This window comes from Oncorhynchus tshawytscha, linkage group LG22 (genome assembly GCF_018296145.1).
Source record: "Oncorhynchus tshawytscha isolate Ot180627B linkage group LG22, Otsh_v2.0, whole genome shotgun sequence".
In the NCBI taxonomy this organism is placed as follows: Eukaryota; Metazoa; Chordata; class Actinopteri; order Salmoniformes; family Salmonidae; genus Oncorhynchus; species Oncorhynchus tshawytscha.
Window position 1 is genome coordinate 22,992,762 of NC_056450.1, and position 26,008 is coordinate 23,018,769.

The window sequence follows — 26,008 nt, forward strand, 5'->3', positions numbered from 1 at the left end:
CAATAAATCAGATTTTTTACATGAATAAAGACTTGCTAAAGTGTTCAAATCCCGCATTTTGATGTGTCCCTCCGTGCACCCTCTGTGAATCTAGGAAGATTTTAACCCACTTAATCCCAACATTTTGATGTGTCCCTCCGTGCACCCTCTCAGCACACATAACAGGAATTTTTTCATAACTGATTTTGAATGCAAAGAATTAGATAGAGGGCTGCTTAAATTATAAAGTTGATTCAAAGCAGAGTTAATGGAAATGATGTTCTTTTTTGGAGGTAATGTAAATGTATTATTGTGGTGTTCATAGAGATTGTGTCCGGTATCCAAAACAAATGTATATTTTTTGAGTGTGAAAAGTCAAAAAAGATAAATTTTTAGCCTAGCAAAACCCACCCACTCACACACACACACACACAAAGATGATGATAGGTTGTTCGAATCGCTCTTGGAAGGCCAGGATGACATCAGAGCAGAAGGACAAAGATGACCTGCCTCTGCTTGGTAAATGGCAGACAGAGGAGTAACCAGCCACCAGTAGCTGTACATGGCAGGGTATGATTACTCTCTAAAAAAAACCTTGTGTGTATATTACAGTGTATTAACCATTGAGTTAGGTGTATGTTTGTTTTCTCCAGGTGCCTCGTAATGACTTTGGCAACGTGTTCCTGTTCAAGCCCTGCATGTTGCCAGTAGGTTGTGTCATTCTTCAATTGCCAAACCTCAAGAGTAGCTAAGAAGCTGGACATGGACTGTGCCTCTGCTGTCGCTGGCTTTGACTTCCACCATGGTGGCTACTTTCATGCTGTGTACGTTTTTCCTTGTCTGTGTGTTTGTATGTGCATATGTATGGTTGTGGAATTGTTTGTTTCTGACATGTATGCTGATGTTACATAGTATGTTTCTGTGTGTTTATTTTCTAGAACGGATGGCTACATTGTGTGTGTGTGTGTGAGGAGCATGAGGAGATCCTGAGTTCAGCTTGGGTGGAAGACCAAGAGATCCAGAGATATAGTAGAAAGAGGTGAGTTATAGTGTGTTTGTGGAAACACAATTAGCTCAAAGCCCACCTTTTGTAACCGCCACTCTTATTGTACAGTTGTATTTCATTAAATGCATATTTTATGCAATTAATCCTCTTTATGGAGGTGTCTTTTTTAAACATTCTACAGTGTAGTACAGACAATGTTTGTTATGTTAGTGCTGCTCATATTTTGTTCACATGTATCTTGTGTGTCTTTTCCAGAAGCAGGAAAAGAGAGCCGTGTCTAACTGGACTCTGCTGGTGAAGGCCCTCTGATCAGGGAGACACTCCAGCGGTGCTATGGGAAGAAAGGCCCAACAGCCGGGGGAGGACTGGACCAACTGAAGAGACAGAATGGGGACAGGGTCTGTCGTCTGAAGGGGAGGGGGATGAGGAGCGTAGGCAGCTGCTGCCACACTGGCACAGACTTGGCCCCAGGACAGTGGCACAGGGGGACCAAACGGGAGAAAAGGGTCCCGTTTGAGAAAGTATGTGTTCTTCATGTTTCCAGAATGGATCAGAGCCAATATTCACAATGTGTTTCAGTGCTGATCTAGAATCTGTTTAGCCTTTTAGATCATAATGAATAAGATTACATGGACAGGGAGGACCAGATCCTAAATCAGCACTCCTACTTTAAGACACTATGAATACGGGCCCAGAAGTAGGTCAGATAGACAGGTGTTCCGTGATTAGTGTTGCGTGATTCTCGGTTCCTGATGTCTTACAGGAGATGTAGGTCATTGTAATCCCTGTGGACCAAGACCTACAAAGCAGCCTGGCACAAACTCAAACCTGTACTGCTGCAGGTGGTGGACCCTCAATGTAAACTGATTTCCTTCAACCCCCCCATTACACTCCTATTCTCTAGAGTGAGAAAAATAAGCTGCTGGTGTGTGTATGTTTGTACAGGCACGTAAATGGGGGAGCTCAGTTGTCTGTCTCTACTCTATATTGGTATAAATAATGTTTCTGTATCAAAAATATTTTTCAAATATTATTTATGAAAATAAAAAATGTCACAGTATTGTTCCCATAATGAGTCAAGGACCGCCACTGAGTCATACAGCCAAGAATGCCCCCTCAGTTTTACAAAAGCATTCAGAGCTTGGAATATATTCCCAGCCACTCAGAGAAAATAGTGGAAGAGTGTTTTTGACTTCTGACAGAAGTTGTTTAAACCAGACTGATCTCATATGACAGTGTGTTCTGCATGTAGGCTATTTTTTATTATTTTTACATTGCATTACTTTTGTTCATGCAGTGCAGTCTGACCAGAGACAGTCCTTAAAATGTTTTAATGGACTGCTCCTACTTGTTAGCTAAATGTATTGGCATTAAAAGACTGGGAAATTATTTGAATGTAGATTCATTTGTAAATTCACCAGAAACTAATGTCAGACAGTCTATTTATATTTGGTCCCGTCTTGAAGAACAGAACTGGCCAATGGTAGTCATACCTGGCGACACGGAAGTGGCGTAAATTGTGAATATTCATGTACTTCCTGTCTTCTGTTTTACTGGGGGTGCTGATCGAGAATTGGTTCTGTTTTGTAGAGCCAGGTTTGGCTTCAATTGCAAGGCAACCCGCAAGGTAAGTATAGACAGCAGTACTTGGTGGGAAGATATATGCTAACGATAAAGCGGAGTAGTTTGTTAATGAGCCCCAGATGGCCTTGTTTATATGCCAATCTCCGGCCTAGAGTGTGAGACGCGTTTGCGAAGGGGCTCCAGCTACTCGTTAGCTAGCTAGCTATCAGCTGTGGATAATTCCAGGGTGGAACAATGGCACAGCTGTTTAAAAAAATATATATTATTATTGTTTTTACCTCGCCTAGGTCTAGCATATCGTATTTGATGGGTTATTAAACTATTGAGTTGGAAAACTGAATTTGTGGTTATCTCCAGTGTATTACTATATTGCTATCTAACGTTAATATATAGCACCCCAAGTGAGGGAGGGTTGAAAAAAACCTCTAACATAATTTTAAAAATCAAATGGATACGAAACTATTTAAGAAATAAGAATTGTATTTAGAATATAATCCCTAATTAAATATTCCAACAGATTGGTGGTCAAGCTATTTTACTCAAATGCAACGGTGATGTGGGTAAGATCCCTATTAAGCTTTCTAACTAAGTACTTCTAACTTGGAACCAACTTTTCCCCAAATAGATATACAGTACCAGTCAAAAATTGACACATTTGACTCATTCCAGAGTTTCTTTATTTGTATTATTTTCTACATTGTAGAATAATAGTGAAGACCATCAAACTATGAAATTACACATGTGGAATCATTTAGTAACCAAAGAAATGTTAAACAAATCATTATATTTTAGGTTCTTCAAAGTAGCCACCCTTTGCCTTGATAGCTTTGCACACTCTTGGCATTCTCTCAACCAGCTTCACCTGGAATGCTTTTCCAACGGTCTTGAAAGATTTCCCCAATATGCCGAGTACTTGTTGGCTGCTTTTCCTTCACTCTGCAGTCCAAACCATTTCAATTTGGTAGAGGTCAGGTGATCTCACGCAGCTGGGTGAGAGAATGCCAAGAGTGTGCAAAGCTGTCAAGGCAGCTTTGCAACAAACTTTGAAGAATCTCAAATATATTTAGATTTGTCAAACACTTTTTTTTGCTTACTACATGATTCCATATGTGTTATTTTATAGTTTGGATGTCTTCACTATTATTCTACAATGTAGAAAATAATAAAAATAAAGAAACCCTTGACTGAGTAGGTGTGTCCAAACTTTTGACTGGTACTGTACTTTCTGGAATAATAAAGACATAAAATACAAAAATAAGTGTGTTTCCAGAACCCGTTTGACAACTTTGGGTTAAACAATTGAATAATGATGATGATCCAGAATTCATGAACACATAATGTTACATTCACTCCTGAGGAGTATCAAATTGTTGTTAGAGCTGTCCCTAAAGGTGCTATTCTTCTTTTAGGAGAATATAACAGTACTCCAAGTGCAACTGTTGAGGACTTTGTAGCCTCAATTCAGTTAGAAAGAATTGACATTCTAAACTATAAATGTAATAATATACATGCATAATATAGATGTATGTATGAAAACTCTAAGATGTTACTATTGTATGGCAGCCCCCCGCACCTCTGATTCAGAGGGGTTGGGTTAAATGCAGAAGACACATTTGTGTTGTATGCATTGAGTTGTAGAACTGACTAGGTATCCCCCTTTCCCTTATTCCCTCTGCTAGAATATACTGGAATGCAGCCCTGGGACAAGTAAACTGGGACAGTTTTGTTGTTGTCTGGCAAATATTGTATATCTAATAAGGTGAAAGAAGTATCATACAAACTCATTCATAGAATCTACCCTGTAAAGACCTTTATTATACACAGATTTAAAATAGCTATTGATAACAAATGTGTATTCTGTGGTTGTGACACAGAGGCTCTTGACCATTTATTTTGGGACTGTTCTTATGTCAGAAGATATTGGAGTGAGTTTGAAGATTTTAAAAGAAACCACTATAAATGCTAATTTGAAAGACTGATATTATGTTTTATTTTGATCCAAATTATATGGACCCTGATTTAAACTTGAATTTTAAATATATTTTTCATGGAAGATTCTTTTGCCATAAAATGAAGTGGGTGAAGAACAAACCCCTTTTCATATTGTTTGACATAATTAAAAAATAATGTTTCAATTATATCAGTAATTGATATAATCTACACTCCCCTAGTTACATTTAGTTGAAAGTTTAGTATTTGGACCCATATTCCTAGAACTCAATGACTACATCAAGCTTGTGACTACAAACTTGTTGGATGCGTTTAGTTTTGGTTGTTTAACATTATGTTGTGCCCAATAGAAACTAATAGTAGATCATGGAGGCATCCACATTAATGTAGAAGTGTTCAGAAACAAGTTATATTTTTATTTACGATTAAAGTGACACTACATGATTTACTATTAATTTCTATTGGGCACAACATAGTGAAGTAGTAGTGAATTTGTTCAAATACCCATGACACCTTAAAATCTGTGGGGGGGGGGCGGCTATTTACATGAAAGTGCATTCATTTCTAAACAGGAAAACATCTGTTTTGAATATACCCTCAAATAAAAGGTGACATTCTGCAATGTTGCCTCATTTGGAACATTTTATCTTAAATCCAAAATCTGTAGTATAGAGCCAAATTAAGTTTAGGGAGTGTATGTAAAGTTAAGAATGTCACCCTGCATAAGTGCCTATTTATAGCATGGAGAGAATGCGAACAAGCGTCTGGTACTGACCTGGGGCCAGGTCGATTTTGCAAGTCACAAATTACAACTCCTGGCTGCCCACTGTGGTGATCTTATGGCTTCATGTTAATGCTGCATACGTGCATCACAACCTGTAGGACAGGATCAGATATCTGAGAGAGAACTACAATCACAACAGCGCCAACTACATCAAGGTGCTTTTGAGATTGCAAGTCATTAATTAGTTGGCAAACTAATCCTGTTTTTGGTAATTATGGCTAGCTGGACTCTGTCATGCAGCTGCTCGTGTCTACTGTCCTACCAACTTGTCTGTACTGTAAACCATTGTCATGTAGCTAATCCTTTAAACTGCTTCATTGAGCTGTTACTCATGCTTTGTATCCCACACGTGTTTACATAATGTTTGTCTAATGTACAGTACAACTAAAAGAAAGTCCTAGGAGTAATGGAAGATCTGAAGAGTAAATCTGAAGCTTTGGTTGGAGAGAAGTTTTACCGGATCTCTACTCAGTGAATCACACAAGTGGCTGGGTATTAGAGCAGACTGCTCTATCTTGTGCAGAGCGAGAACTTGACTGGAGTACAAGTTACATTGATCTAAGTACAGAAGATTTAGATGAATGAACACCATGCCTGGCAAGCTATCTCTCCTCCCTGACCCAGTTCTTCGAGATCATGTAACTTGATTTCCTTATAAATCTCTTTAAAGTAACACTCAACCATGATCTTTTTTCCCCCTTTCATCCCTCTCTCCCTCCCTCCTTTTCTACAGTTCTTTGTGTCCTCTCAGACCATCCACCTCGTCGGTTCCTCATGAAAGACGGGGAGTGTAACTTCTTCTGCTTCTTCCGTTGCTGCTGAGTGGTGTCGGGCTAGTCTGTGGAACCGTGTTCTCTGGGAGCTGTAGTTCCCCCGGTGACGCTGACGGCCGTAGAGCTGTCAGTCAGTCCCAGAGAGAGAGAGAGAGAGAGAGAGAGAGAGAGAGGCTCTGCCGGGGAATGTCTGTGGACATGAACAGCCAGGCCTCTGACAGCAATGAGGATGACTTCGGGGTCAACTCGGAGGAGGACGAGGATGACGACGGGGGTGACGATGAGGACCAGGGGGACATAGTGGACTACTACGACGGTGTGGCCGGAGACATGGAGCAGCAGGGGGCCGACTCGTTTGACCCAGAGGAGTACCAGTTCACCTGCCTCACCTACAGTGAGATCCAGAAGGTGCTCTGCAAGGAGGTCAACAGTATCGCCGCCATCCTGAAGGTTGGTGTTGGGCTTGTCTATGGGGTAGTTGTTACCATTAACCACAGATCTAGGATCAGATTACCATTCCCTCAATTGTAACCATAACAATTAGGGGTGTGAAAATATCTGACCCTAGGTTAGGTGGGCATGCATGATTAATTCCCATCAGAACGGGTGTGCTTTAGCCCAAATTAAATGGGGGAACTGAAAAATCTGACCATATCAGTGGCAGGGTCACATGATATCTAGGTATAGGAGTTCCTTGTCGTCTCGGTGATTATCAGTTTGAAGAAGTATGAAAATAGTTGAAGATGAAGGTGTGCAGCCTGCTGGGAACCGCTGTATTGATACGCTGCCTTCTCCTGATGCTCATGCTGCTCTCTCCCTCCTCTCTGGACAGGTTTTACCTGCTGTAGCCAAACTGGTCCTTGTGCATTTTCACTGGCAAGTGTCACAAATACTGGACAGGTAAACGCACACATGCATTGTCATACTCACTTATATTTTCATACACATGCATAGCGAATATTGTGATATACTGGTACTAATTCTATTTCTGATGCACTCATTTTTATTTTGCCTTTCAGATACAAGTCCAACTCATCTCAGTTGCTGTCTGAGGCCCAGGTCCAGCCCAGCAGCACCTGCAGATCAGTTCCTGTAAGAACTAAGAGTGCTCTTTTGTCTTAGTGAGTGTGTCTGTAATGTATTTGGGTAAAGTTAAAGGTGGTATCTGGAAAGGCAAGGCGACTCAGTGTTCCAGTTGTGTAGGTGTTCTGAACTAAACACCAACTAAAAGGTCACTGACCAGATATGGCACTTGGGCCACTATTTGAGAATCACTGGTATGTAATATTGGTATGTTTTAATGTTTTGTGGGTCTCCAGACCCCTCAGTCCCTCCAGTGTGGGGTGTGTCTGCAGCTGGTTCGGAGGGATGCCCTGCTTGCGCTGCCCTGCCAGCACTCCTTCTGCAAAACATGCTGGGAGCAGCATTGCACTGTACTCGTCAAAGATGGGATAGGAGTGGGTAAGCAGCACTGCTAGGGATGATACGACCTGTCAAAGTGTTAAGTCAGGAGCTGGCTCTTCTTTTGAAGGGAGTGATGCGATAGGCTTTGAAGAGGACCCCTGGTGGGATATTTATTTACCAGTATTTGATCACTTTTATGTGCAATCAGATTCAGATGTATTGTTACCTTTAGATGTTTTAGTAATAAATAAATAAAAACCGTTATGCATGTGTTTCTCCAGATCATATTTTTTTTAATGCTCTGTGTGTATGCATCATCTTCAAACGTTCAAATGACGTGTGTGTTTGTCTGTGTGCAGGTATCTCCTGTATGGCTCAGGATTGTTCCCTCCAAATGCCAGAGGACTTTGTGCTCCCGCTGCTGCCTGGTGAGGAGCTGAAGGACAAATATAGACGCTACCTCTTCAGGGACTATGTGGAGGTACAAGTCTTAGCATGTCCCTCTGGTGGTCTGTCTGGCTGCTTGTTGGTGCTTCCCACTCAGTCTGCCCTCTTTCTATTAGTCTCCCAGTTTGCCTTTGTCTCTCACTACACCTTTTGTTCTTGGGACAGCAAACAGTGAACAACCACACTGTCCACATAATCATTCATTTTTTATAATCAACCTCTTCATTTCTGTCATTCAGCTATTGTGTGTATGTTTATCAAGTGCTCTCCACCTATTGAACATGTCTGTAACAATGGGAAAGGCCCAGTCAGTCTCTAGGCACTGCCGGTAAGGCCTAGTCGATCTCTAAGCACTGCCGGTAAGGCCCAGTCTCTCGCCCTCCTTCAGAGCCACTTCCAGCTGCAGCTGTGTCCAGGGGCAGACTGTCCCATCGTCATCCAAGTGCAGGAGCCACGGGCCCGCAGAGTACAGTGCATCCGCTGCAATGAGGTCTTCTGGTGAGACACGCCCAGATGCCCGCACATACAGCTCTTACGCCCAGATGCCCGCACATACAGCTCTTACGCCCAGATGCCCGCACATACAGCTCTTACGCCCAGATGCCCGCACATACAGCTCTTACGCCCAGATGCCCGCACATACAGCTCTTACGCCCAGATGCCCGCACATACAGCTCTTACGCCCAGATGCCCGCACATACAGCTCTTACGCCCAGATGCCCGCACATACAGCTCTTACGCCCAGATGCCCGCACATACAGCTCTTACGCCCAGATGCCCGCACATACAGCTCTTACGCCCAGATGCCCGCACATACAGCTCTTACGCCCAGATGCCCGCACATACAGCTCTTACGCCCAGATGCCCGCACATACAGCTCTTACGCCCAGATGCCCGCACATACAGCTCTTACGCCCAGATGCCCGCACATACAGCTCTTACGCCCAGATGCCCGCACATACAGCTCTTACGCCCAGATGCCCGCACATACAGCTCTTACGCCCAGATGCCCGCACATACAGCTCTTACGCCCAGATGCCCGCACATACAGCTCTTACGCCCAGATGCCCGCACATACAGCTCTTATGCCCAGATTAATGCACAAGGTGTCAAATAATATGCATCATGTCAGATGAACATATACAATGATCATATCATTGACTCCCTGCAGATGCCCTTTTTAATGTTTCGCTCTACATCCGCCCTCAGTTTCAAATGCCGGATCATGTACCACGCCCCAACAGACTGCCCAACCATCCGAAGGTGGCTAACCAAATGTGCAGACGATTCAGAGACCGCCAACTACATCAGTGCACACACTAAAGATGTAAGACTACACACACAATTAAAGAAATTGTGTGATTTTCCAATATTTTCCTTTGCTTTTGTACATAATGTTTAATTGTGTGTATTTTTCAGTGTCCTAAGTGCAATATCTGCATTGAGAAGAATGGAGGCTGCAATCACATGGTGAGTGAGGATGGAATCCAGCATTATCTCAAGGTTATACCAACTATGGGCACATTGACATTTGTATTAGTGTTCTATAAATCTCTGGCACTTTAAGTCATTTCAAACTCTACATGTTCTTTATATTGTCTCTATATAATCAGGCTTTAAATGAATCAGACAGCTAGCTAGACAACTGCAGGACAACCTCCATCTTATGACATCAGAATTATTCAAATACAATTTTCCCAATTAGAATTCCCCTTGAGAGAGACTGCCTACTGCTTTCTTGCCGGGCTATATGCTGAATTCACTAATGCTTTAGCTCCTGTCTTTATTCAGACCAGACACTTTTAAATACTAATGGATTCTCAAGTCATTGAACAATATTCTATGTAATGTTAGAGCTGCCAAATGACTGATGTTGCGTTTCCTCTGTCTGTTTCAGCAATGCTCCAAGTGCAAACACGGTATGTACACAATTATACTTACAGCTTTGCACCTAATTAGCTTTTCTACCCGATCATCATTTGTCAGTTCAACTGACTCCAGCCATATGTAGCCCATTTTGACATTCATATCATATAGTTGTTTCACTAATGTCAGCATCACTGTGTGTGTAGACTTCTGCTGGATGTGTCTGGGGGACTGGAAGACCCATGGCAGTGAGTACTATGAGTGCAGTCGCTACAAGGAGAACCCAGACATCGTCAACCAGAGCCAGCAGGCACAGGCCAGAGAGGCCCTCAAGAAATACCTCTTCTACTTTGAGAGGGTGAGATGCATACACACAAACCTGCTACTACCACTGACAAGAACATATGACAGTCAAACATCTGATCACACTAAGTATTATGTGGAATTAAGTGAACCTTTCTGAAGTATCACAATGTTTAATGTAAATAGATGATATTAATGACATCAAATCACTGCGTGGCCAGAGTAACTGTGTTAATCAGGTGGCCTGTGGTTTGTTTAGTACTTGGCACCACCACCATCAGCACCTGTAATGTCAACCAGAGCCATATAATTTAGAATAAAATAAGAAAATATTATATCAATACATACTGTGCACTTTCAAGGATAGTATATACATGAATGTTCCTGAGTCACACATACTTACACAGAAGTAGTCTTCACATTCTCTTGTACTTTTAGATCATGGGAACTCAATCTCCCATACATGTTAAAAACAAATCTGTGAATGTTACAAGCAATGACGACATGTCAAATTAACACTGCGATACCTCTCAGAATCACCCAAAACATGCTTATTAAGTATGTGACATTCTTGAGGGTGTGTTGTGTTTTATTTTATTACATTTTGTCTGTCATGTTTTCTTACTGTTTCTCCAGTCCAGACTATGACCGTGTGTTTGTCTCTTTAGTGGGAGAACCACAATAAGAGTCTCCAGCTGGAGGCTCAGACGTACCAGCGGATCCAGGAGAAGATCCAAGAGCGGGTGATGAACAACCTGGGCACCTGGATAGACTGGCAGTACCTGCAGAACGCTGCCAAGCTGCTGGCCAAGGTACTACTGCCCCTGCCTGCCTCAGTCACACACAAAGGAAAAAACACACACATTAACACCGGAATGTATAGGGCTCTTCACACTACAAATTAGTATGTAACCGAGGCAGCACAGTTTGGTTCAGGTTGGCATTATGGTGTGAAAGGAGTATCTGTACTTATTTTACCTACTACACTGTGCTTAAACCAATAACAAGTCATGCTTATCTCTTATCTGTTTGTCCCACAGTGTCGCTACACACTGCAGTATACTTACCCCTACGCCTACTACATGGAGTCTGGTCCTCGTAAAAAACTGGTGAGAGTCCTGTCTTGTTCTGTGTGTGTGTCAGTAGAATAAGCTAACAAAGGCTTAGTAAGCTATATTAAATATATCTAGTCAAATGCTAATTATCTATATTATAATACCGTATGCCACTTAATTAACTGCGGGGGGGGGGGTGGCTCCACTTACAATTTAGCCTTGATTTATAAGGGGGGGAAAGCACGTCGTGTTACATGCTACTGGTCATTTTATATTCCGCTGTGTTTTGTATTTTTGTTTATTTTCCCGGTTTTTGTGTTTTCAGAATGTTCGTTGCTGTGGGAGATCGTGCTGTCACAATGCATATGATGTAGGCAATTGTAGGCCAATTTGGAAACTGTAGAATGACTACATTACCCATAATACTCATTGACTGAACATTCCAAATTACCATTGCAATTATGCTGCGTTCAGTTGCTAGTCGGAACTCAGAAATTTGACTTGGAAGCTCGTTGTAGAAACAAACTGTTTCCCACTTAAGTACCAGAACCAACCAATAGGACTCTCTATGCAAATAACTTGCATTCATTTGATTTCGGAGGTTCTGAGTTTCCGATAGGACTTGAATGCAGCATTATGCATCACAAGGCATTTATTGATCACAATAGTATTTATATTGTGTAGGGCAGGCCAGTAACCTTTGGACATAATTGCTTTAAAAGAGGGGAGGGGAATTCCACTCATATTTTTAAAGCTTTTATTTAGAAAGATTATAAATTACAAGGGGATACAGAGGAAAATGAGGGTCAACTTTTTTCTGGTGAGGAGTCACGTGTTGAGAGTTACCACTCAGCCACAGCTCTGTATACCTACTTAAATTTGTAACCACATTTTCAGTATTGTACACACAGGATGACATTTAGCAGTGAGCAAAATAATAGCTTATTAGCAGCATGAATTTGTGCTTTGCAGGGGGGTTATTGCGTGGACGATTCTGTGACGGTTGCAGTCCACAAAGATGAAATTGAATTGATCAGATCCATAAATTAACGGGCAATGTGCCGCTAGTTGCTTATGACATATCAAACATGCCGTCTGAAATGAATGTGTTTTTCTATCCTATTCAGTTTGAGTATCAGCAGGCCCAGCTTGAGGCAGAGATTGAGAACCTGTCTTGGAAGGTGGAGCGAGCAGACACCTACGAGAGAGGGAGTGAGGGGGAGCTGAGCGCCAATGACCGAGGGGTAAGAAAGGGGGGTTTGTGAGGTTTCCAGATTGGGACTTGCATTGGCTGGGATCACAGGGGAGTTGAGGGGTATTGGCATGTCTTGGGAAATCGGAAGGACCAAAAAGATGTTGCAGCATATTAATTTATTAGACCATTGTGTGAAGAATTTAACTCCTTCATAAGTCATTCATAAGTGACCCTCTGTTTCTCTCAGGATCTGGAGAATCAGATGCACATTGCTGAGCAGAGGAGACGCACGCTGCTGAAGGATTTTCACGACACCTGAAGTTACCATCCTACTGCAAAGCACCAACAGCTCCCTCCTTCATCCCTCCCTCATTAAGTGCTCTATTTGTCTGCTACAGGGTCTCAGAATGGCACAGTCCCCCCCCCCATTTAGATCTGTCAACAACGCCACATTCTTACACACTACACCATGAAATGAGAAAGCATGCTCGCGCTCTCACACATACACACAAACACTCTTCCGAAAATAAAACAAATTCTTAATTTTCCTCCCACGCGGTCCCACCATCCTTCTACTTTTCTTTCTTCTCACGTTGTTCACCTTTTTCTGGAAATGGCTGTTAGATCGTTTAAGAAACGGAAAATTTAAAAAATGCTGTAATTTTCCATGGTTGTACATTAATACAGAAATAGTTACTGAGTTTTTAAAACAAATTTGTTTCTTGTGTATTAATTATCACATATCAATGCCTGTAAGAGTTTGCAAGAGAGCAGAAACACACTGGCACCCAGGCTAGGTTCACCAGCAATGGTGTGGTTGTCTATGGGTTGACTGCAAACTTTTACTGATAACCCTTACTCTCAGAGAATCTTAATTTTAGGACTAATTTTGCTCAGATTACAGATTACATACTCCACTTCAGACGTGTTAAGTTCTGATACCCTCTGACCTTCCATCACAAACAATAGACCTCCACAATGCATTCATTTTGACACAGCCTCTTAAGAGCTTCAGCATAGCAGACTGATCAGAATAAGCAGTGTCTATGTCCAAATATAGGCAGCATCATATGCCAGATATAACTGGTCTAATGCCCTCTGTCCTTTTACATGTGCATGCCACTTTATAGTGGGAGGTCCAAAACTTAAATAGGGGAGCTCACAAGGTGACACAATTCACTGCGCCCTCTCAAGTACACTTGATGAACTGCAAGATGTTTCGAGCATAGGGCGGAGTTAGGCCCGGTACCGGAAATGACGCATGACTCAGGTTGGAGGAATTTATTTGTTCACGACGGAATAAAGGTGGTCTGACGAGCTAGTGATGGGAAGTTCGGCTCTTTTTACTGACTCGGATCTTTTCGAGTCGTTCAGTCAAATGAATGAATATTTCGACTAATTTCGTTCATTTGAGTCAGTGCTGCCCAGAGCACGCAGGAGAACGAACTGAAAACTCTAAAGAGTCACGATTCTACTACGCGCTCGTTCACATGTCCTGCATCAAAATGAGTTTATTGGCTATAGAGGTGTGTGGTTAAAATCATTGGGGAAGACGAGACTAAACGCAGAGAGACGAAGTAAAGGATTGGATGTTTGTTTTTTTTCTTGGTCATTTTTGGGGGAAGCCTGGCTTCCCTTGGCATCCACGAATACACCCCACTGTTTATTGGAGCTGTCACTTGTTTAAAAGTGTGCTTTAAACAATGTACAATTGTTGATTGCTAGGCATACAAATAAGGTTATTTCTTGATACATTTGAAACGAGGTATAGTTGTGGCCACAACCAGATTAGATTGTAAAACTCTTGGCGGAACGAATTGCTTGACTGCCGTGAGAGTAATATGCTGAGGCTGTGTCCATCATACCGTTTAATAATCAATGACTGGCATTCATTCTTGCACCATGCGATCAATGATCAGTTCTGAACGTATATGTTTAGATCTATTTTCACTTTTGCACATGATACACGAAGCACGTCTTTGGAGCCAATAAACCGGAGGAGCGCGTATTAATCTTGCTGTAGAATTCATTGCCGCCTGCAGGTCAAACGAACGAATAAAATGAACTAGTCGCTCTGAAAAAAACGAATCATGACTCGAGTCAGTAAAAAGAGTCTTTCAAAAAGAACGATTCGTTCGCAAACTGCACATCACAAACACGTGTGCGACCGGAGCTACCGCCAGACAGGGCAGGAGCCTGATAACATTAAAGCCCGAGGAATAAAAAGGGCATTTCGGTTTATTTTCAACTGTTGTGAATGCATTACATGTCATTTTTACAGACTTGACTTTAACAAGGCACGCGGGGGACAGCGCGCATGGTCGCACCACGACACAGCTGACTGACAGATCGCCAATCGGAACTAGGAGTGAAACGTAGAAAGTTCTCGGTCTCGTGGGTCGTTGTATGTTTAGCACCAAAGTGTCTGATCGAACACTAAATAGATTGTGTATCATGGCTGACTACTTGATCAGTGGACAGACTGGTTACGTGCCCGATGATGGACTGAGCGGGCAGCAACTCTTCAACTGCGGGGACGGCCTTACGTACAAGTAATTATTGGGATTTGGCAGTCGCATTTTTTTTTAACAGTCTATGGTCGCTTGGCTCCTTGATTAAATCCAGTTTCTCTGACAGCTATTTGTAGTTGGCTAATAATCAGAGCAAGCCCTATATTAAGTCTCAAACACATGACATTATTATTTGCTCATGCAGGGGCTTTGAGTCATTGCAGTACACGCAGTAAATTAATTATTTCTACATGGGTCTGCCGACTTAGGTTTCCCGGCTCAACTCGTGCTTTCAAGTGACATCGAGTTGCGTAACAATTTGACTTTGGGGACTGATGCAAATCTACCAACATAATGAAGTAGCTAGCTAGATATTTGATTAGGTTCTGGATAAGCCTGGCTATTCCGTTATTAATGATTTGGACGTTCCTCTATTGTAGTACACTACATTACCAAAAGTAAAAAAGTACATTACCACTACATTACTGCTTGTTGAACATCTCATTCCAAAATCATGGGCAATAATATGGAGTTGGGCCCCTTTTCCTGATACAACAGCCTCCACTCTTCTGGGAAGGCTTTCTACTAGATGTTGGAACATTGCTGCGGGGACTTGCTTCTATTCAGCCATGAGCATTAGTGAGGTCGGGCACTGATGTTAGGTGTTTAGGCCTGGCTCGCAGTCGGCGTTCCAATTCATCCCAAAAGTGATCGATGGGGTTGAGGTCAGGGCTCTGCAGGCCAGTCAAGTTCTTCTACACCGATCTCGACAAACCATTTCTGTATGGACCTTGCTTTGTGCTTTGGGGCATTGTCATACTGAAACAGGAAATGGCCTTCCCCAAACTTTTGCCACAAAGTTGGAAGCACAGAATCGTCTAGAATGTCATTGTATTCTGTAGCGTTAAGATTTCCCTTCATCGAACTAAGGGGCCTAGTCTGAACTATGAAAAACAGCCCCAGACCATTATTCCTCATTATAGTTGGCAATATGCATTGGTACCATATAGTGTTCTCATGGCATCTGTCAAACCCACATTTGTCCATTGGACTGCCAGATGGTAAAGCATGATTCATCACTCCAGAGAAAGCATTTCCACTGCTCCAGAGTCCAATGGCGGCAAGCTTTACACCATTCCAGCCGACGCTTGGCATTGCTCCCGACAAACAGTTATTGTGCTGACGTTGCTTCCAGAGGTAATTTGGAACTCGGTAGTGAGTGTTGCAACCAAGGACAGGCGATTTAAAAATATATATATATATGTTTTTTTACGGGCTTCAGGACTGAGCGGTTCCGTTCTGTGAGCTTGTGTAGTCTACCACTTTGTGGCTGAGCCGTTGTTGCTCCTAGACGTTTCCACTTCACAATAACAGTTGACCGGGGCATCTCTAACAGGGCAGAAATTTGACAAACTGACTTGTTGGAAAGGTGGCATCCTATGACAGTGACATTTTGAAAGCATTTATGGCATTGCATCACTCTTATTGAGGGTGTCTGGGACATGTTTCTCCATTCTGTTTATTAATCAGCTTACTTTCAGTGTCTGACACACAAGACAATAACTATTTTGTGGTCAGATACGTTAGCTTTGTTTCCAGCAGTTGAATTTGGAAATTCCATGAAGGCATGACATGCCTTGTGTGACGATGTTTGACAAGAATGTAATTATGACACCCTGGAGGCACCATCATGTCAAGATATTAGCAAAAAGGTCTGGTTGTATTGGAATGCCACAAACAATAAGTAGTTGTTAGGTAGAAATGTAGCCTATTTCGCAGTCAGTCAGCCACTGTCTGCTACAGTGCCTTATCTCTTGTCTGCTCTTTCAGTGACGTTACCACCACATCTCATTCTGCTAATTCCTTGCTTAATATAGGCTTAAACTCCTCCTAGAAGCACAGGTCACACATTGACTATTTAGGTGTTTATAGTACCAGTATACACCAAAATGAAGATGCAAGTGGAACAGCATGCTTTAAAACTCAACTAGTTAGTACAACACACCGTACGCTTGGAAACCTCTCAGGACCTTTAGGAATGTGTTGACCATCAACACTAATGTGTAATAACACAGGACTCTGTTGCCTGCTCATCACATGCATGCACACCGCGTATCATACACCCAACTTCTCAGAGAAATTATCCACTTGAAGTTCCAGATATCTCAGATGATCAAATACTGAGCTTGCAGTACCACTCAAGTGGTACCATTTTTTTTTTTTTTACGGCCACTGTGTCAATGAAAAAAAAATAGCGTATGAATATGACTGAAGATGGAAATTAACCTTTGGCCTCCCTTTGTGTGATTTCGAAACACCTTGCAGCACGTTATGTGTGTGAATGTCATTGATCGATTGTATGCAGCATGTGAGGCCCTCTCTCCTCTCACCCCTTCTCTTTCACTCACTCACAGTGACTTCCTGATTCTTCCAGGGTATATTGACTTCACATCAGAACAGGTGGTGAGTAGAACCCTTGTTCTTCAAGACAATAGGGCTTCTGTCCCTCCATGACCAGGGTCGAATACATTAGTGCACACTTGCAAAACAATTTGCAACAGAAACCAAAGACAAGCATTTCTTATTGGACAATTTTCAGGTAGTCCCTGCCTGTTTCAATCTGTTTTCTTCTGTTTGGCGCCTTTAAATACAACCCAGGGTTTAATTTAGGAAGGAAGAACTTCCCATTGTAACCTTGATTTGTAGCAGAGTCTTATTCATTAGGCATACCCCTAAAAGTAGTTTGTTACTACAATAAGTGTTTGTTACAGGTATTCACTTGTAGAAACTGGTTTGTTTCCTCTGCAGGATTTGACTTCAGCCCTGACAAAACAGATCACCATGAAAACGCCTTTTGTATCCTCTCCTATGGACACAGTCACAGAGTCAGCGCTTGCAATTGCCATGGCAGTAAGTCTGGTTTAAACACACACTTTGGCATAGCAATGCAGTGGCGTGCCATGGGCCTGGGCCTTCAGTGAAGTCCTACACAGTCCCACCCAAATTAATCCACCTCTTATTACCATCATTATGATGCCATGGCTCTAGACACTATACATTTAGACAAACGCAGTATAACCAGGCGTTGCGTCACCTTGAAATTGACATTTTTATTCAGAGAATTGCAGGGGAAGAGTACAATACCTTTTCATTGTGAAGCTCCCGTTGCCCTGCGTGCTTGTTCGTTGAGCTGTAGATCCATTCGGGTGTCCCCAAAAGTTTTCAAAAGCACTATTGCTTGTAAGTGCCCAGCCGTACAGGCATTCCCAGCAGTACAGTTTGCAGTGCTTCTCGGAGCCTGTGAGCCATTGATAGCGCTCGTAGTTGGAACTTTGAAAGTGGTGAAACGAACCCCTTTCCCGCCTGTGACAGGCTTTGTAGCGTCGGCGTCGACCTCTCCTGACAATGTCTAACTTTTCTTGAAAAGTTTGTGTTGAATGGCGTTATAATTATATCCTCGACCAAATCGATATCTTCTCCTTCCGCCATTGTGGGTTGAAAAAACAGCTTAGTAGTACGCAAATTAATTTGTTTATCAAATTCAGTTTCCTAGTTCTGAGGTTCTGCATTGACCTGCCCATATAGGACCTGCCTCTCAATATTGGTAATCCAATCAAAAGACGTGCACGCACTACGCCTGCTAGCTGGCTCCTGTGTAACACTGGAGCCAGCCAGCAGGCGTACAATAGCCAACTCTAAAGCTGATTGGTTGACACTAAATTTTAATTTCCATTCACTTTAAGCTACAAGCGCCCACACTGTTGATTCTGAAGGCCTGAGGGCAGATTTTAGACCCCTGGCAACACATGATGGCTGAATATGATTGGATAAAAGATCTAACTTAAAGACCAGCCCTCCAATTCTCAACCTGGGGCTGGAAGCAGTGCAACCAAGAGGAAAGCTATGAAATGAAGAGTATAACTCTTACTCTGGGGAATAATTTAATACATATTTGTGGGAAAATATATTTAAAAAAAGATTATATTCTGATGATGTTTAGGCCAGCAGAGAAGGCCTTGCTGTCCCTGACGGCCCACCACTGTAGCAATGTAATTGAAGATTTTAGTTAAAAGTAGACTCTGCATTTCACATAGTAAACAGCCGTATCGGGTCAACTTACGTAAAAACTAAGAGCTTGAAACGTGAAGCTAATCTTCTTCGCACTTGTTGTCACGCAACTACCAAAGAGGCAAGAAGGAATTCAAGATGGATCATCACATAATTGGCATATATATTACTCTTACAGAATTTCCACGTGGTTGAGGATATAGGAGATCTAATCAAAGCCTACTAGCTGATAAAATGTTTATAACTAGGACAGAAGAATTTACAATACTTTTTCCAACATAACATAGGTACAGCAGATCCCCTTATTTTTTTATATATTTTTTAACCTTTATTTAACTAGGTAAGTCAGTTAAGAACAAATTCTTATTTTCAATGACGGCCTAGGAACAGTGGGTTAACTGCCTGTTCAGGGGCAGAACGACAGATTTGTACCTTGTCAGCTCGGGGGTTTGAACTTGCAGTTACCTTCCGGTTACTAGTCCAATGCTCTAACCACTAGGCTACCCTGCCGCCCCTTATTGTGTGGGACACTTTTAAATGTGCCTTTTTAGAGGCCATGCAATTCAGTACTCATCTGTAAAACAAAAGCAATTTAGATAATAAAAGTAAAAGGCACAGAATAAGTTAGAGGAAAAACAAAAGAAATGGAGGAACTTATTCAAGAAAGATCCAGTGTAATATATTATAAAAAATAAGGGAACTGGATGGAATGTGGGGAAAAATGTGCCAAATTCTTTTTCAATCTTCAACATAGGAATGCTTGTCGTGGAAATTTCCTGTATTACCAAATCATGAGTGCAAACCCCACACAAGTCAGTGATATCATAAAGTCCATAATTATATGAGCTTCACCATAGCCCTGTGACTCAGATCAATTCAGGGTCTATAAATGAATTCTCTGAGAGTGCTTGCAAAACAGTTCTTAGTATCATTTATAGCCAAGACACACCCATCTCAACTCGCATGACGAATAACAGATCTTAGGAACATTACACAAAGAACCTTTTACTTGAAAGAGGAGTATCCCATAGCTAGATAGCATTAGCTATAAATTATCGTTCAGTTTGGTCTCCTAAACAAAGTTCTTAACTCGTTCTTGGTACCACTGAGGACCAAAACATTACCTCATCCAATGGCATATATCAATTGTCAATTCTAGATACTTCCATCTCAAATACACCCACTCCTGGACAAGATCAGAAAAGACAGTGAGCCTCCTAGGCCATATACTAGATCAAGATAAGGGCAACCTCAGAGGGGACATGTAATAGTTACAGACACATTCCCATAAGAAGACAAGCCTGACCTCTCCCCTCTCTGGGCCCCTAGTGACTAAGCCCTAGCAGAGAAGGGATAACTGCAAACTGCCAACAGTATTATCCAAAAGAAGACATTCTAATGACATCTCACATAAGCCTTATTATATTGATAAAACATCTTATTTATGAATGTTACCTAACTAATTTTGATTCATCCCTAACATGCTACCAAAACAATGTATTGAAACTTGTTTCAAATGATGGGAGTCACGCATGATTCACAGAATTATATTTTGAAAGAGGAAGTAAAGTACTTTAAGAATATGTTTTAGTTTGACTCCTCCATCTCCACTAACCAAAGCTAATTGTGTACATGTTTTTCCTATTAATAATGTAAAATGAGCATCTGTATAGAAAGACTCAGGTGAAGGCCAAATTACAGAGGAGGAACTTCTTGGTGCAATTAAAGCCTTTAAGTCTGGGAAAACTCCAGGGCTGAATGGCATACCAGTGGAAGTATACCAAACTTTTTTTTATATACTCAGAGGACCAATATTAGCATGTTTTAACCACTCCTATATAAACTGTAGATTATCGGACATGCAACAAGAAGGTCTGATTTCATTATTACTGAAACAGGATCCAATTGGTATATATAAAGATCCAGTCCATTCAAAAAAATTGGAGGCCTCTTTCACTTCAGTGTTGTGATGCAAAAATTCGAGCTAAATGCTTGGCTCATAGAATTTAAAAAGGTATTGTCAGATAGTTTTTTTTACATAGACGATACATTGGAGATAATATAAGACAAGTACTGGAAACAATAGAACCCTATGAAATATCAGGGAAACCAGGCCTGGTTTTCATAGCTGACTTTGAAAAGGCTTTTGATAAAGTACAACTGGAGTTTATATTTAAATGCCTGGAATATTTAAATTGTGGAGTATCTCTTATAAAAATGGGTTAAAAATATGTATAGTAACCCTAGGTGTAAAATAGTAAATAATGGCTACGTCAAGTTTTAAACTGTTAAGGAGTAAAACAAGGTTGTCCACTATCTACATATCTATTTATTATTGCCATCGAAATGTTAGCTGTTAAAATAAGATCCAACAATAATATTAAGGGATTAGAAATCTGTGGCTTAAAAACAAAGGTGTCATTGTAGGCTGATGATTCATGTTTTTTTTAAACCACAATTAGAATCCCTCCACAGCCTCATAGCAGATCTAGATACTTTTGCTAACCTCTCTGGACTAAATCCAAATTATGATATTACGTATTGGATCACTAAAAATGCAACTTTTACATTACCGTGTAGTTTACCAATAAAATGGTCTGACGTAGATGTGGACATACTCAGTATACAAATCTCGAAATAAAGAAATTAGCTCACTCAATTTTTTTATAGAAAGTTAGCAAAAATAGATAAGATCTTGCTACCACGGAAAGGAAAATACCTGTCTATTTGTGGAAAAATCACCCTGATTAATTCTTTAGTCATATCACAGTTTACCTATTTGCTTATGGTTTTGCCTACACCTAGTGACCTGCTTTTTTAAATGATATAAACAAAAAATATTCCATTTTTATTTGGAATGGCAAGCCAGACAAAATGAAAAGGTCCTATTTATATAACGAATATGAATTCGGAAGGGGAGAAATTATTCAATATTAAAGCATTAGATCTATCACTAAAGGCATCAGTCATACAAAAGTTATACTTAAATCCAAACGGGTTCTCTAGCTGTGCCATATATAAATTGAAAAGTAATTGGGAAGAGATTTTCGATGTACCCATTCCAAGGCAACTGGTTTATGAATTGAAACGCAAAACAATGCCCGATTCAAAACTTCAAATTTTTCAATTTAAATTATTAAATAAAATTCTTGTAACCAATAGAATGTTATATATATGGGGGATACAATCTTCCCAGCTCTGCAGATTTTGCTGTAAGGAGGCAGTCATTAGATCATTTATTTTTGTACTGTCCATATGTACCTAATTTTTGGTCACAGGTCCAGGAATGGCTGAAGAATTGCAACATTTGCCTAGAACTAAGTCATAGTCAATCAATAATATAATTATTTTAGCAAAAATGTTAATATTTAATTTACAGTCTGTAGAAGCTATGAGAATAGAAAGGTTCAGTACTTTTGTGAGGCATCACAGCACAGTTGAAAAATATTTGGAAAATGGATGGTGTTGAGAGATAGATGGGAGGGGTTGAATGGAGCTGAGGGGTGGGACTAATAACAAGACAACAAATGTAAAACATACGGGTCTGTAAAATGTTTATAGGATCAGAAATGTTGTGAAATTGCACAGTTACAAATAGAAATCAAACTGGATGGACATCAGACCGAGGAAGAACTAAAAACAAACAAAATATGACTATTGTAAAATAGATTGTGTCTGTAAAATGTGTATAATATGTATAAACTGAAGGTAGAGGCCAAAGTGTTATTGTTTATTAGTTTACTCCAATTTAGGGAAGGGTGTTAGGGTTTGCAGGGAATAATAAAGGTATATTCTAAAAAAAAGTATGTATATACAGTGGGGCAAAAAAGTATTTAGTCAGCCACCAATTGTGCAAGTTCTCCCACTTAAAAAGATGAGAGGCCTGTAATTTCCATCATTGGTAAACTTCAACTATGACAGACAAAATGAGAAAACAAAATCCAGAAAATCACATTGTAGGATTTTTAATGAATTTATTTGCAAATTATGGTGGAAAATAAGTATTTGGTCACCTACAAACAAGCAAGATTTCTGGCTCTCACAGACCTGTAACTTCTTCTTTAAGAGGCTCCTCTGTCCTCCACTCGTTACCTGTATTAATGGCACCTGTTTGAACTTGTTATCAGTATAAAAGACACCTGTCCACAACCTCAAACAGTCACACTCCAAACTCCACTATGGCCAAGACCAAAGAGCTGTCAAAGGACACCAGAAACAAAATTGTAGACCTGCACCAGGCTGGGAAGACTGAATCTGCAATAGGTAAGCAGCTTGGTTTGAAGAAATCAACTGTGGGAGCAATTATTAGGAAATGGAAGACATACAAGACCACTGATAATCTCCCTCAATCTGGGGCTCCACGCAAGATCTCACCCCGTGGGGTCAAAATGATCACAAGAACGGTGAGCAAAAATCCCAGAACCACATGGGGGGACCTAGTGAATGACCTGCAGAGAGCTGGGACCAAAGTAACTAAGCCTACCATCAGTAACACACTACGCCGCCAGGGACTCAAATCCTGCAGTGCCAGACGTGTCCCCCTGCTTAAGCCAGTACATGTCCAGGCCCGTCTGAAGTTTGCTAGAGAGCATTTGGATGATCCAGAAGAAGATTGGGAGAATGTCATATGGTCAGATGAAACCAAAATATAACTTTTTGGTTAAAAATTCAAATCGTCGTGTTTGGAGGACAAACAATGCTGGGTTGCATCCAAAGAACACTATACCTACTGTGAAGCATGGGGGTGGAAACATCATGCTTTGGGGCTGTTTTTCTGCAAAGGGACCAGGACGACTGATCCATGTAAAGGATAGAATGAATGGGGCCATGTATCGTGAGATTTTGAGTGAAAACCTTCCATCAGCAAGGGCATTGAAGATGAAACGTGGCTGGGTCTTTCAGCATGACAATGATCCCAAACACACCGCCCGGGGCAACAAAGGGGAGTGGCTTCGTAAAAAGCATTTCAAGGTCTTGGAGTGGCCTAGCCAGTCTCCAGATCTCAACCCCATAGAAAATCTTTGGAGGGAGTTGAAAGTCCGTGTTGCCCAGCAACAGCCCCAAAACATCACTGCTCTAAAGGAGATCTGCATGGAGGGGCCAAAATACCAGCAACAGTGTGTGTGAACCTTGTGAAGACTTACAGAAAACGTTTGACCTCTGTCATTGCCAACAAAGGGTATATAACAAAGTATTGAGATACATTTTTGTTATTGACCAAATAATTAGTTTCCACCATAATTTGCAAATAAATTCATTAAAAATCCTACAATGTGATTTTCTGGATTTTTTTTCTCATTTTGTCTGTCATAGTGTACCTATGATGAAAATTACAGGCCTCATCTTTTTAAGTGGGAGAACTTGGTGGCTGACTAAATACTTTTTTGCCCCACTGTATGTAGGAATGTTTGTATGCATATGTGTGAAAATATATGGGTATGTGTGTACAGTTGAAGTCAGAAGTTTACATACCCTTTGGTTGGAGTCATTAACTTATTTTTCAACCACTCCACAAATTTCTTGTTAACAAACTATAGTTTTGGCAAGTCGGTTAGGACATCTACTTTGTGCATGACACAATACATTCTTCCAACAATTGTTTATAGACAGAATATTTCACTTATAATTCACTGTATCACAGTTCCAGTGGGTCAGAAGTTTACATACACTAAGTTGACTTTGCCTTTAAACAGCTTGGAAAATTCAAGAAAATTATGTCATGGCTTTAGAAGCTTCCGATAGGCTGATTGACATAATTTGAGTCAAGTGGAGGTGTAGCTGTGGATGTATTTCAAGGCCTACCTTCAAACTCCGTACCTCTTTGCTTGACATCATGGGAAAATTAAAAGAAATCAGCCAAGACCTCAGAAAAAACATTGTAGATGTTTCCAAACGCCTGAAGGTACCACGTTTATCTGTACAAACAATAGTACGCAAGTATAAACACCATGGGACCATGCAGCCGTCATACCGCTCAGGAAGGAGACACGTACTGTCTCCTAGAGATGAACGTACTTTGGTGCGAAAAGTGCAAATCAATCACAGAACAACAGCAAAGGACCTTGTGAAGATGCTGGAGGAAACCGGTACAAAAGTATCTATATCCACAGTAAAACGAGTCTTATATCGACATAACCGGAAAGGCCGCCCAGCAAGGAAGAAGCCACTGCTCCAAAACCACCATAAAAAGCCAGACTACGTTTTGCAACTACACATGGGGACAAAGATTGTACTTTTTGGAGAAATGTCCTCTGGTCTGATGAAACAAAAATAGAACTGTTTGGTCATAATGACCATTGTTATGTTTTGAAAAGGGGGGAGGCTTTTAAGCCGAAGAACACCATCCCAACCGTGAAGCACAGGGGTGGCAGCATCATGTTGTGGGCGTGCTTTGCTACAGGAGGGACTGGTACACTTCACAAAATAGATGGCATCATGAGGAAAGAAAATTATGTGGATATATTGAAGCAACCTCAAGACATCAGTCAGGAAGTTAAAGCTTGGTCGCAAATGGGTCTTCCAAATGGACAATGACCCAAAGCATACTTACAAAGCTGTGGCAAAATGGCTTAAAGACAAAGTCAAGGTATTGGAGTGGCCATCACAAAGCCCTGACCTCAATCCTATAGAACATTTGTGGGCAGAACTGAAAAAGTGTGTGCGAGCAAGGAGGCCTACAAACCTGACTCAGTTACAACAGCATGGAGGTATGGACCAAAATTCACCCAACTTATTGTGGGAAGCTTGTGGCAGGCTACCCGAAACATTTGACCCAAGTTAAACAATTTAAAGGCAATGCTACCAAATACTAATCGAGCGTATGTAAACTTCTGACCTACTGGGAATGTGATGAAATAAATAAAAGCTGAAATAAATCTATTATTATTCTGACATTTCACATTCTTAAAATAAAGTGGTGACCCTAACTGACCAAAAATTGAGATTTCGACTTCTGTATGGATGTATATGGATATATATATTTTTACCCCAAAAATATATGGGGGATTGGAAATGATACAGACAATTACATTGAAGCAAGCAACAATCTTTCTGCAATATTAAGCCCCAATTTTTTTTTTTTATA

The 26,008-nt window shown here is 41.0% G+C and overlaps 2 protein-coding genes across 5 annotated transcripts in view; both read left to right on the forward strand.

Annotated features, from left to right (window-relative positions):
* Positions 1–2,484: 2,484 nt before the first annotated feature.
* Positions 2,485–13,060, forward strand: LOC112222103 (E3 ubiquitin-protein ligase ARIH2). 3 transcript variants are annotated; one of them, XM_024384718.2, is made up of 17 exons: positions 2,512–2,612; positions 3,087–3,129; positions 6,037–6,526; positions 6,909–6,976; positions 7,096–7,168; positions 7,396–7,537; positions 7,840–7,961; positions 8,316–8,425; positions 9,137–9,254; positions 9,347–9,397; positions 9,825–9,846; positions 10,000–10,151; positions 10,765–10,908; positions 11,137–11,205; positions 11,477–11,521; positions 12,279–12,395; positions 12,594–13,060. In XM_024384718.2, exons 3-17 carry the CDS (start codon positions 6,263–6,265, stop codon positions 12,663–12,665), a joined length of 1,569 nt encoding a protein of 522 aa, XP_024240486.1. In that variant the 5' UTR covers positions 2,512–2,612; positions 3,087–3,129; positions 6,037–6,262; the 3' UTR covers positions 12,666–13,060. The 3 variants fall into 3 exon arrangements, with proteins under 3 accessions (XP_024240485.1, XP_024240487.1, XP_024240486.1); XM_024384717.2 differs by lacking the exon at positions 3,087–3,129 and having other exon boundaries at positions 2,485–2,612; XM_024384719.2 differs by lacking the exons at positions 3,087–3,129; positions 11,477–11,521 and having other exon boundaries at positions 2,485–2,612.
* A 1,413-nt stretch (positions 13,061–14,473) lies between these two features.
* LOC112222102 (inosine-5'-monophosphate dehydrogenase 2) overlaps positions 14,474–26,008 on the forward strand; it is a 29,733-nt gene continuing 18,198 nt past the window's right edge. The window contains exons 1-3 of one of the 2 annotated variants that reach the window (XM_024384715.2): positions 14,474–14,898; positions 17,271–17,319; positions 17,665–17,766. In XM_024384715.2, coding sequence (XP_024240483.1) covers positions 14,753–14,898; positions 17,271–17,319; positions 17,665–17,766 — 297 coding nt within the window. In that variant the 5' untranslated portion in view covers positions 14,474–14,752. The remainder of the gene's footprint in view (positions 14,899–17,270; positions 17,320–17,664; positions 17,767–26,008) is intronic. The other variant, XM_024384716.2, reaches the window with a different exon arrangement.